The following is a 13331-nucleotide window of genomic DNA, read 5'->3' as shown; positions in this document are numbered from 1 at the left end:
CCCCCGGCATGATGATGGTGATGATGGAGGCAGGTTGTTGGTCAGACTTGGTCTTGATGGTAAAAGCCACGCTAGGAGCTAACATGCCAATAATACGTGAAAAAAGACTTACAAGCGTAGGTCATGGCGAAGCTGCTCGCCGTCTCCACGGCGTCCACCTGAGGCACCAGCCTGGGCACGTCACGACGCCCCGCCAAGGCGAAGCGGAACACCCCGTACTCATGGGACGCGGGTGGGAAAAGCGCACCTGAGGGGTAGCGGCAGAAAGGTGTCGTCACGCCAAAGTGTCCGTGAGGAGTGGGTGGAGTCAGACACAAGTTTGTATCGCATCATCACATAAAAACTTGTTGTGAAGCCACATGTTCCCTTTAATTGACTCCAAGTCTATTAGTGTCAATCACTGGCTGGCTCCGCCCCACTCGCACATGTGGCTGCAAGCACAGCACACACACACGCCTGCACGCACCCACACACACGCACACACGCACGCACACAGAATGTGCTGTAAGTGATTTTTAATGCTGAGCTCTGCAGCATTAGTGTGCAGGTCAGAGCATATCAACTTGAAAACTTCCTTATATCCCATAATATTAACACACACACACACACACACACACACACACAACACTAACATGCACGCAATATTAGTACACACACACAAGGATACACACATACGTGGACTTGAGCTAATGACTTTTGTCATGTTGATACAAATGAATGTGTACACACTGTACACAACTTTGCAGTACATGTGGAGTACACATATAGAGTACTGTGTGGAGTATAGAAGTAGAATGTAGTATGTAGAGTACACATATAGAGTACTGTGTGGAGTATAGAAGTAGAATGTAGTTTGTAGTGTACACATATAGAGTACTGTGTAGTATAGAAGTAGAGTGTAGTATGTAGAGTACACATATAGAGTACTGTGTAGTATAGAAGTAGAGTGTAGTATGTAGAGTACACATATAGAGTACTGTGTGGAGTATAGAAGTAGAATGTAGTTTGTAGTGTACACATATAGAGTACTGTGTAGTATAGAAGTACAGTGTAGTATGTAGAGTACATAAGGTATAGAGTACATACAGTATAGAGTACTGTGTAGTATAGAAGTAGTGTGTAGTATGTAGAGTACATACCAATATAGTGTACTGTGTAGTACGGAAGTAGAGTGTAGTATGCAGAGTATATACCAGGGGTCGGCAACCCAAAATGTTGAAAGAGCCATATTGGACCAAAAATACAAAAAACAAATCTGTCTGGAGCCGAAAAAAATTAAAAGCCATATTATATACAGATAGTATGTCATGAGATATACATTGAATTAAGAGGACTTAAAGGAAACTAAATGAGCTCAAATATAGCTACAAATGAGGCATAATGATGCAATATGTACATATAGCTAGCCTAAATAGCATGTTAGCATCGATTAGCTTGCAGTCATGCATTGACCAAATATGTCTGATTAGCACTCCACACAAGTCAATAACATCAACAAAACTCACCTTTGTGTATTCACGCACAACGTTAAAAGTTTGGTGGACAAAATGAGACAGAAAAAGAAGTGGCATAAAACACGTCCTAGAAAGTCGGAGAAAGTTATATACCGGTATGTCAACAAACTGGGGTGGTTCAAGGACCGCCAAAATTAGTAGGACAAAACGGCGCTGGCCAAATGCTTGAATCAGTGAAGCATGTTTAATATAAACAGTGTGATTTCTAACAATTAGGGAGGTTTGTGTCATGTTTGTCCTCCTACAGAAACCATATTAAAACCAAAAATATTTTTTTCCCCCTCATCTTTTTCCATTTTTCATACATTTTTGAAAAAGCTCCAGAGAGCCACTAGGGCGGCGCTAAAGAGCTCTAGAGCCGCGGGTTGCCGACCCCCGGTATATACAAACCCCAAAAGCAGTGAAGTTGGCACGTTGTGTAAATGGTAAATAAAAACAGAATACAATGATTGGCAAATCATTTTCAACTTATATTCAATTGAATAGACTGCAAAGACAAGACACTTAACTTTGTTATTTTTTTGCAAATATTAGCTCATTTGGAATTTGATGCCTGCAACGTGTTTCAAAAAAGCTGGCACAAGTGGCAAAAAAGACTGAGAAAGTTGAGGAATGCTCATCAAACACTTATTTGGAACATCCCGCCGGTGAACGGGCTAATTGGGAACAGGTGGGTGCCACGATTGGGTATAAAAGCAGCTTCCATGAAATGCTCAGTCAGTCATTCGCCAACAAGGACGGGGCGAGGGTCACCACTTTGTCAACAAATGCGTGAGCAAATTGTCCAAACAGTTCAAGAACAACATTTCTCAACCAGCTATTGCAAGGAATTTAGGGATTTCACCATCTACGGTCCGTAGTATCATCAAAAGGTTCAGAGAATCTGGAGAAATCACTTCACGTAAGCGATGATATTACGGACCTTCCATCCCTCAGGCGGTACTGCATCAAAAAGCGACATCGGTGTGTAAAGGATATCACCACATGGGCTCGAGAACACTCCAGAAAACCACTGTCAGTAACTACAGTTGGTCGCTACATCTGTAAGTGCAAGTTAAAACTCTACTATGCAAAGCAAAAGCCATTTATCAACAACACCCAGAAACGCCGGCCGGCTTCGCATTAGTTTACTAATGCAAAGTGTAATAGTGTTCTGTGGTCTGACAAGTCCACACTTCAAATTGTTTTTGGAAACTGTGGACGTCAAAGAGGGAAAGAACCATCTGGATTGTTATAGGCGCAAAGTTGAAAAGCCAGCATGTGTGATGGTATGGGGGTGTATTAGTGCCCAAGGCATCTGTGCATTAATGCTGAAAGGTACATACAGGTTTTGGAGCAACATATGTTGCCATCAATGCAACATTATCATGGACGCCCCTGCTTATTTCAGCAAGTTAATGCCAAGCCACGTGTTACAACAGCGTGGCTTCATAGTAAAAGAGTGCGGGTACTAGACTGGCCTGCCTGTAGTCCAGACCTGTCTCCCATTGAAAATGTGTGGCACATTATGGAGCCTAAAATACCACAACGGAGATCCCGGACTGTTGAACAACTTAAGCTGTACATCAAGCAAGAATGGGAAAGAATTCCACCTAAAAAGATTCAAAAATGTGTCTCCTCAGTTCCCAAACATTTACTGAGTGTTGTTTAAAGGAAAGGCCATGTAACACAGAGGTGAACATGCCCCTGTGACAATTTTTTTGCAATGTGTTGCTGCCATTAAATTGTAAGTTAATGATTACTTGCAAAAAAAAAAAAAAGTTTCTCAGTTGGAAAAATGAAATATCTTGTCTTTGCAGTCTATTCAATTGAATATAAGTTGAAAAGGATTTGCAAAACATTGTATTCTGTTTTTATTTACGAATTACACAATGTGCCAACTTCACTGCTTTTGGGTTTTGTATATAGAGTACTGTGTAGTATAGAAGTACAGTGTAGTATGTAGACTACACATAGTACTGTGTAGTATAGAATTAGACTGTAGTATGCAGAGTACATACAGTATAGAGTACTGTGTGTAGTATAGAAGTAGAGTGTAGTATGTAGAGTACTTACATACATGTATATAAAGTACTGTGTAGTATATAATTAGAGTATAGTATGTAGCAGTGACGTGCGGTGAGGTTCATGGCTGGTGAGGCACTGACTTCATCACAGTCAGATTTACAAACATATGAACCCTAAAGAGTATCTCATTCACCATTTGTTTGGCAGCAGTTAACGGGTTATGTTTAAAAGCTCATACCAGCATTCTTCCCTGCTTGGGTTGGAATTGGGGGTTAAATCACCAAAAATGATTCCCGGGCGCGGCGCCGCTGCTGCCCACTGCTGCCCTCACCTCCCAGGGGGTGAACAAGGGGATGGGTCAAATGCAGAGGACAAATTTCATTACACCTAGTGTGTGTGTGACAATCATTGGTACTTTAACTTAACTTTAACTTTACACATACAAACTGTAGCACACAAAAAAGCACATTTAATTAAAAAAAACGTTATTATGGTCTTACTTTTACTTATAAATGAAGTCCAAATGAGTTGTGAATGAATGAAATATGAAATCCGTGCTGCAGTCTGCAGGTGTACCTAATGTTGTGGCCCTGCGGTCATTCACAACTCCTCCAACACGAACATTATCGTTTTTGCACTTTTTGGCTTCTTATTGAATAACTTTTTTAAATAGATTCAATCTTGCACGTGGAAAGTTTAAGTGTGGGCTTTAGTTGATATAACACTCCCGTCAGGGGGTGCATTCTACGGCGGGGGTGCATTCTCTACCACCAGGAGGCGGGACTACTGCGAGCCTCCGCCAGTGCGTCTTCGCAGCAGTTTTATGATTGCTCAGCACAAGAAATACTTTACACACATACAGTTGTTGACAAAATACACCGTACATTATATACCTCAGCTAGCTAAACCAGTGGTCCCCCAACTACCGGTCCGCGGACCGATTGGTACCGGGCCGCAAAAGAATTAAAAAAAAAAAAAAAAAAAAAAATTTTTTTTTTTTTTTTTTAATGAAATCAACATAAAAAACACAATATATACATTCTATATCAATATAGATCAATACAGCCTGCAGGTATACAGTCCGTAAGCACACATGATTGTATTTATTTATGTAAAAAAAATAAAAATAAAAAAAAAAAAAAATTAAATACACCCCCCCCCCCCCCCCCCGGTCCGTGGGACAAATTTTCAAGCGTTGACCGGTCCGCAGCTACAAAAAGGTTGGGGACCACTGAACTAAACTATGGAATATAATATAGTTCACATAGCAATACGGTTTCACTGCACAGCAGGCCAGCAGTTAGCCGAGTCCGCAATCCATGTTGAGGCACAACTCAGAGACGTGCCTCAACCGTCCCTTCTCAGTATTTGAACAGCAAATGTGAAAATTCAGCGATTTTGAATACAAATAATCTAAAACTGGTGAAGTTAAATGGAAAATAACTTTATAGTATAATCACTGGATACATATAACAATTTAATTAATTATTTTTCTTTTTACATTTTTTTTTCTTTCCATGATGGCACGTGAGGCCCCGCCTCACCTGCCTCCACTGACTGCACGTCACTGGTATGTAGAGTACACATATAGATTACCGTGTAGTATAGAAGTATAGTATGTAGAGTACACATATAGAGTACTGTGTAGTATAGAAGTATAGTATGTAGAGTACACATATAGAGTACAGTGTAGTATAGAAGTATAGTATGTAGAGTACACATATAGAGTACAGTGTAGTATAGACGTATAGTGTAGTATACAAAGTACACATAGTACTGTGTAGTATAGAAGTAGAGTGTAGTATGCAGAGTACACATATAGAGTACTGTGTAGTATAGAAGTAGAGTGTAGTGTGCAGAGTACATACATATACAGAGTACTGTGTAGTATAGAAGTATAGTATGCAGAGTACATGTATAGAGTACTGTGTAGTATAGAAGTAGAGATGCAGTACTCACCTATGTTGATGTTAGCAGGAAAACTTGTGTTGTTGCAGAGTCCAAAAAGCAGCAGAAGAACAAACAGAATCTTCATGATCGTCTTCATCCTCTGAACAACACACTCTCTGACTGACTGTGTGTGTGTGTGTGCGCGCGCGTGTGTGAGTGTGTGTGCGTGTAATGTGTGTGTGAGGCGGCCAGCTCCAGCTGTGTGAGTGAGGGAGTGTGTGTGTGTGTGTGTGTGTGTGTGTGTGCTTTGAGAAGAAGCAACCTTTTCCTCCTCCTGCTCCTCCCGTCCAATCAAATCAGTGCATTGGCACAAAGCATGCTGTCTTCCTCATCATCATCATCATGTTATTGTCCGTAATTAATACATAAAACAATCATTATGACAGAATGATGTCGCCTCTTTTTTTTTTCCAAATCAATTCCAGTTCAAAATTCACACCTTTGACATCAAAGCGAGACGTTATTTTGACACACGCTGATGACTTCCTGTCCTTTACTTCCTGTCATTCACTTCCTGTCTTGCATGTCTTTACTACCTGTTGTCCACGTCTTCACTTCCTGTCCTGCACACCTTCACTTCCTGCCTTCACATGAATTCCCGTCAATTCACATGTTCTCACTTTTTCTTGCAAGTCTTCACTACCTGTCTTGCACATGTCTTTACTTCCTGACATCCACACCTGCACTTCCTGTCTTGCACATGTCTTTACTTCCTGACATCCACACCTGCACTTCCTGTCTTGCACATGTCTTTACTTCCTGACATCCAAACCTGCACTTCCTGTCTTGCACATGTCTTTACTTCCTGACATCCACACCTGCACTTCCTGTCTTGCACATGTCTTTACTTCCTGACATCCACACATGCACTTCCTGTCTTGCACATGTCTTTACTTCCTGACATCCACACCTGCACTTCCTGTCTTCACACCAATTGCCATCATTAACATTTCCCATTTCCACACTTTGTCTTACACACGTCATCACTACTTTGTTTTCTACATGACGTCACTTCCTGTCTTGCACATGTCATCACTTCCTGTCTTGCACATGTCTTCACTGCCTGTCTTGCACATGTCGTCACTTCCTGTTGTCCACATCTTCACTTCCTGTCTTGCTCGTCTTCACTTTCTGTTGTCCACATCTTCACTTCCTGTCTTGCACATGTCTTCACTTCCTGTCTTGCAAATGTCTTAATTTCTTGTTGTCCACATCTTCACTTCCTGTCTTGCACATGTCATCACTTCCTGTCTTGCACGTCTTCACTTTCTGTCATCCACATGTTCACTTCCTGTCTTGCAAATGTCATCACTTCTTGTCATCCACATCTTCACTCTCTGTCATCCACATCTTCACTTCCTGTTGTCCACATCTTGCAAATGTCATCACTTCCTGTCTTGCAAATGTCATCACTTCTTGTCTTGCAAATGTCATCACTTCTGGTCATCCACATCTTCACTTCCTGTTGTCCACATCTTCACTTCCTGTCTTGCAAAAGTCTTCACTTCCTGTCTTGCAAATATCATCACTTCCTGTCTTGCACGTCTTCACTTTCTGTCATCCACATCTTCACTTCCTGTTGTCCACATCTTCACTTCCTGTCTTGCACATGTCTTCACTTCTTGTCTTGCAAATGTCATCACTTCCTGTCATCCACATCTTCACTTTCTGTCATCCACATCTTCACTCCTGTTGTCCACATCTTGACTTCCTGTCTTGCACATGTCATCACTTCCTGTCTTGCAAATGTCATCACTTCCTGTCTTGCAAATGTCATCACTTCCTGTCATCCACATCTTCACTTCCTGACATCTACATCTATACCTCCTGACTTACTAATGTCCACACCATCACCTCCTGTCTCGCACATCTCCTCACTTCCGGTCTTCTATATGTCGTCACTTCCTGTCTCTCACACGTCTTCACTTCCTGTCACCCGCGCTTTCACTTCCTGTTGTCCACATCGTCACTTCCTGACGCACCCCTTCACTTCCTGTCCTCGACACATTTAGGCTGACAAGGCTTTCTTGAAACCTCGTCCCCGCCATCTTGAAAGAGACAAAATAGTCAAATACTTGTTGTCATATTGCAGTATTCCGGCGTAGCGCGTGGAATTAGCCGGTCCACTTCCTGTCCACGCTTCCACATGTTGGCTTGCTCACAGCGGCGTGAACAAGCGCGCGCACGTGTGAAGTGGTGGCGCACAATGCATAATATTATTTATTCATCTTTGTAAAGAAGTTGAAGCTGAAGTTTGTGACTAATTTTGCCGCGTGACTCTGTGATGTTTTATTTATGCAGGGAACCATTAAAGAAAGACGGCGCCGAGCGGCAGTCTGCACAGTCAGCTTGTTCGGGCTCGCCGGCCACCTCAATCTTTCCGCACTCGAGCCGCAAGTCACATGACCGGCGCGGCAGGCGGCCATGTTGTTGCATGCTGACACGCTAACAGGGTCAGTTGTTGTGGGCCAAGCTACACTTTCTGTTACCATGTAGCGTGGATGGAGGTCAGAGTTGACAGCAACTTTCCCTGAGGATTGTTTTGCTGCGTTTCCATGGCAACAGGACGAGACTGCAGAAGAAAAAAAACAATTCAAAGGCGAGAGTCACGTTTGAAGACTTTTGTGGACTTTTGTCAATAACAAAGTGGTCCCTGTCGTGTTGTCGTAGCAACCTGAATCAATAATAGAAAAAGCCTCTATTAATGTAAATGCATCAATAAAACATCCCATAATAACATTCATTATTTGTCAGCCTCCTACATTTTTCATGGGCCACCTTTCACACCTAAACACAGTGGCAACAACCAAAGCACCTTCACACTTCCTGTTTGAAAGATACTTCCTGTTTGAAAGACACTTCCTGTTTGAAAGACAATTACTGTTTTAAAGACACTTCCTGTTTGAAAGACAATTACTGTTTTAAAGATACTTCCTGTTTGAAAGACACTTCCTGTTTGAAAGATACTTCCTGTTTGAAAGACACTTCCTGTTTGAAAGACAATTACTGTTTTAAAGACACTTCCTGCTTGAAACACACTTCCTGTTTGAAACACACTTCCTCCTGAAATATACTTCCTGTTTTAAAGACACTTCCTGTATAAAAGACACTTCCTGATTTAAAAACACTTCCTGTTTTAAACATACTTCCTGTTTTAAAGACACTTTCCATATAAAATACACTTCCTGTTTGAAAGATACTTCCTGTTTGAAACACACTTCCTCCTTGAAAAATGCTTCCTGTTTTAAAGACACTACCTGTTTGAAAGACACTTCCTGTTTGAAAGACACTTCCTATTTAAAATACACTTCCTGTTCAAAACAAACTGCCTGTTTGAAAGACACGTCCTGTTTGAAACACAATTCCTCTTTGAAAAATACTTCCTGTTTTAAAGACACTTCTTGTATAAAATACACTTTCTGTTTGAAAGACACTTCCTGTTTTAAAGACACTTCCTGTTTTAAACACACTTCTTCCTTGAAACGTACTTCCTGTTTGAAAGGTACTTCCTGCTTGAAAGACACTTCCTGTTTGAAAGACACTTCCTGTTTGAAACACAATTCCTCTTTGAAAAATACTTCCTGTTTTAAAGACACTTCCTCCTTGAAAGATACTTTCTATTTGAAAGACACTTCCTGCTTGAAACACACTTCCTGTTTTAAAGACACTTCCTGTATAATAGACACTTCCTGTTTGAAAGACACTTCCTGCTTGAAACACACTTCCTGTTTTAAAGACACTTCCTGTATGAAAGCCATCCAGCTGCAGCCACAGACCGTTTAAGTCAAAGTCACGCCCACTCTGGCCACGCCCCTTTAAAGACACGCCCACAGAGGTGACGACGAGTGTGTGACGAAGCGTGTCTTAAACGGCAGTGAAGCTGGAGAGACAATTATTATACAGAAATCAGGAATAAGTTGCATATAAACAGCCCAAAAAAACAAAACATTCCACAAGTGAAATAACAACAACTATGGTGCATTGCATCAGCCATCTTGGATCACGTTACAAATCTAGTCTCCACTTTCATGTTGTCATCACCACTGTGGGCGTGTCATCGCCACTGTGGGCGTGTCATCGCCACTGTGGGCGTGTCATCGCCACTGTGGGCGTGTCATCACCACTGCAGGCGTGTCATCACCACTGTGGGCGCGTCATCACCAATGTGGGCGTGTCATCGCCACTGTGGGCGTGTCTTAAAGACACGGTTTACTTCCGTTGTCGCAACTTAGAATGAGTGCAACCTAATATGGGTGCAACTTAATGTGGGTGCAACTTAGAGTGGGCGCACCTTGGAGTGGGCGCAACTTGGACTGGGCCCAACTTAGTGTGGGCGCAACCTAGTGTGGGCGCAACTTAGTGTGGGCGCAATTTAGTGTGGGCGCAATTTAAACTGGGCGTAACTTGGAGTAGGCGCAACTTGGAGTGGGCCCAACGTAGTGTGGGCGCAATTTAAACCGGCCGTAACTTAGAGTAGGCGCAACTTGGAGTGGGCGCAACTTAGTGTGGGCGCAACTTAGTGTGGGCGCAATTTAAACTGGGCGTAACTTGGAGTAGGCGCAACTTGGAGTGGGCGCAACTTAGTGTGGGCGCAACTTAGTGTGGGCGCAATTTAAACTGGGCGTAACTTGGAGTAGGCGCAACTTGGAGTGGGCGCAACTTAGTGTGGGCGCAACTTAGTGTGGGCGCAATTTAAACTGGCCGTAACTTAGAGTAGGCGCAACTTGGAGTGGGCGCAACTTAGTGTGGGCGCAACTTAGTGTGGGCGCAATTTAAACTGGGCGTAACTTGGAGTAGGCGCAACTTGGAGTGGGCGCAACTTGGAGTGAGCCCAACTTAGTGTGGGCGCAACTTAGTGTGGGCGCAATTTAAACTGGGCGTAACTTGGAGTAGGCGCAACTTGGAGTGGGCGCAACTTGGAGTGAGCCCAACTTAGTGTGGGCGCAACTTAGTGTGGGCGCAATTTAAACTGGGCGTAACTTGGAGTAGGCACAACTTGGAGTGAGCCCAACTTAGTGTGGGCGCAACTTAGTGTGGGCGCAATTTAAACTGGGCGTAACTTGGAGTAGGCACAACTTGGAGTGGGCTCAACTTAGTGTGGGCGCAATTTAAACTGGCCGTAATTTAGAGTAGGCGCAACTTGGAGTGGGCCCAACTTAGTGTGGGCGCAATTTAGTGTGGGCGCAATTTAGACTGGGCGCAACTTAGAGTAGGCGCAACTTAAAGTAGGCTCAACTTAGAGTGGGCGCAACTTAGAGTAGGCGCAACTTAAAGTAGGCGCAACTTAGAGTGGGCGCAACATGGAGTGGGGGCAACTTAGTGTGGGCGTAATTTAGTGTGGACGCAACTTGAAATGGGCGTAACCGCATGTGGGCACATTTTATAGTGGGCGCAACTTGGAGTGGGCACAACTTAGTGTGGGTGCAACTTAGTTTGAGCACAACTTAGAGTGGGCGCAACTCAAAGTGAGATGCAACTTTGTGTGGGTGAAACTTAGTGTGGGCGCAACTTTGAATATCTGCAGCCAGCCGCTTCTCCATATTTGAAAGACACTTCCTGTTTGAAAGACACTTCCTGTTTGAACGACACTTGCTGTTTGAACGACACTTCCTGTTTGAACGACACTTCCTGTTTGAAAGACACTTCCTGTTTGAAAGACACTTCCTGTTTGAAAGACACTTCCTGTTTGAAAGACACTTCCTGTTTGAACGACACTTCCTGTTTGAAAGACACTTCCTGTTTGAAAGACACTTACTGTTTGAACGATACTTCCTGTTTGAAAGACACTTCCTGTTTGAAAGACACTTACTGTTTGAAAGACACTTCCTGTTTGAACGACACTTCCTGTTTGAAAGACACTTACTGTTTGAAAGACACTTCCTGTTTGAACGACACTTCCTGTTTGAAAGACACTTACTGTTTGAAAGACACTTCCTGTTTGAACGACACTTCCTGTTTGAAAGACACTTACTGTTTGAAAGACACTTCCTGTTTGAACGACACTTCCTGTTTGAAAGACACTTACTGTTTGAAAGACACTTCCTGTTTGAAAGATACTTCCTGTTTGAAAGACACTTCCTGTTTGAAAGACACTTCCTGTTTGAACGACACTTACTGTTTGAAAGACACTTCCTGTTTGAACGACACTTCCTGTTTGAACGACACTTCCTGTTTGAAAGACACTTCCTGTTTGAAAGACACTTCCTGTTTGAACGACACTTCATGTTTGAACGACACTTCCTGTTTAAAAGACATTTCCTGTTTGAACGACACTTCCTGTTTGAAAGACACTTACTGTTTGAAAGACACTTCCTGTTTGAAAGACACTTCCTGTTTGAACGACACTTCCTGTTTGAACGACACTTCCTGTTTAAAAGACATTTCCTGTTTGAACGACACTTCCTGTTTGAAAGACACTTACTGTTTGAAAGACACTTCCTGTTTGAAAGATACTTCCTGTTTGAAAGACACTTCCTGTTTGAAAGACACTTCCTGTTTGAACGACACTTACTGTTTGAAAGACACTTCCTGTTTGAACGACACTTCCTGTTTGAACGACACTTCCTGTTTGAAAGACACTTCCTGTTTGAAAGACACTTCCTGTTTGAACGACACTTCATGTTTGAAAGACACTTCCTGTTTGAAAGACACTTCCTGTTTGAAATACACTTCCTGTTTGAAAGACACTTCCTGTTTGAAAGACACTTACTGTTTGAAAGACACTTCCTGTTTGAAAGACACTTCCTGTTTGAACGACACTTCCTGTTTGAACGACACTTCCTGTTTGAAAGACACTTCCTGTTTGAAAGACACTTACTGTTTGAACGATACTTCCTGTTTGAAAGACACTTCCTGTTTGAAAGACACTTACTGTTTGAAAGACACTTAGTGTTTGAAAGACACTTCCTGTTTGAAAGACACTTCCTGTTTGAACGACACTTCCTGTTTGAAAGACATTTCCTGTTTGAACGACACTTCCTGTTTGAAAGACACTTACTGTTTGAAAGACACTTCCTGTTTGAAAGATACTTCCTGTTTGAAAGACACTTCCTGTTTGAAAGACACTTCCTGTTTGAACGACACTTACTGTTTGAACGACACTTCCTGTTTGAAAGACACTTACTGTTTGAACGACACTTCCTGTTTGAAAGACACTTCCTGTTTGAAAGACACTTACTGTTTGAACGACACTTCCTGTTTGAAAGACACTTACTGTTTGAACGACACTTCCTGTTTGAACGACACTTCCTGTTTGAAAGACACTTACTGTTTGAACGACACTTCCTGTTTGAAAGACACTTACTGTTTGAACGACACTTCATGTTTGAAAGACACTTCCTGTTTGAACGACACTTCATGTTTGAAAGACACTTCCTGTTTGAACGACACTTCCTGTTTGAAAGACACTTACTGTTTGAAAGACACTTCCTGTTTGAAAGATACTTCCTGTTTGAAAGACACTTCCTGTTTGAAAGACACTTCCTGTTTGAACGACACTTACTGTTTGAAAGACACTTCCTGTTTGAACGACACTTCCTGTTTGAACGACACTTCCTGTTTGAAAGACACTTCCTGTTTGAAAGACACTTCCTGTTTGAACGACACTTCATGTTTGAACGACACTTCCTGTTTAAAAGACATTTCCTGTTTGAACGACACTTCCTGTTTGAAAGACACTTACTGTTTGAAAGACACTTCCTGTTTGAAAGACACTTCCTGTTTGAACGACACTTCCTGTTTGAACGACACTTCCTGTTTAAAAGACATTTCCTGTTTGAACGACACTTCCTGTTTGAAAGACACTTACTGTTTGAAAGACACTTCCTGTTTGAAAGATACTTCCTGTTTGAAAGACACTTC

At 42.3% G+C, this 13331-nt stretch overlaps 2 protein-coding genes across 4 annotated transcripts in view; one reads left to right on the top strand and one right to left on the bottom strand.

Moving 5' to 3' along the window:
• The window catches only part of LOC133651134 (glutamate receptor 1-like), a 37555-nt gene extending 31999 nt beyond the window's left edge, over positions 1 to 5556 (bottom strand). For all 3 annotated transcript variants that reach the window (XR_009826378.1, XM_062049096.1, XM_062049097.1), the window contains exons 1-2: positions 5481 to 5556; positions 113 to 247 (exon numbers count right to left, since the gene is read on the bottom strand). Coding sequence is in view for 2 of the 3 variants with exons in the window: in XM_062049096.1 (XP_061905080.1) it covers positions 113 to 247; positions 5481 to 5556 (211 nt within the window). In the remaining variant the exon portion in view is untranslated. The remainder of the gene's footprint in view (positions 1 to 112; positions 248 to 5480) is intronic.
• A 3888-nt stretch (positions 5557 to 9444) lies between these two features.
• LOC133649975 (dynein heavy chain-like) overlaps positions 9445 to 13331 on the top strand; it is an 11715-nt gene continuing 7828 nt past the window's right edge. Inside the window, exon 1 of the mRNA XM_062046691.1 lies at positions 9445 to 9656. Within this exon, the coding sequence (XP_061902675.1) occupies positions 9445 to 9656 (212 nt within the window). The remainder of the gene's footprint in view (positions 9657 to 13331) is intronic.

The sequence above is a fragment of the Entelurus aequoreus genome, linkage group LG05 (assembly GCF_033978785.1).
Source record: "Entelurus aequoreus isolate RoL-2023_Sb linkage group LG05, RoL_Eaeq_v1.1, whole genome shotgun sequence".
NCBI classification, from domain to species: domain Eukaryota; kingdom Metazoa; phylum Chordata; class Actinopteri; order Syngnathiformes; family Syngnathidae; genus Entelurus; species Entelurus aequoreus.
The sequence above is the reverse complement of the archived record's forward strand: the minus strand, read 5'-3'. Positions and strand labels throughout refer to the sequence as shown.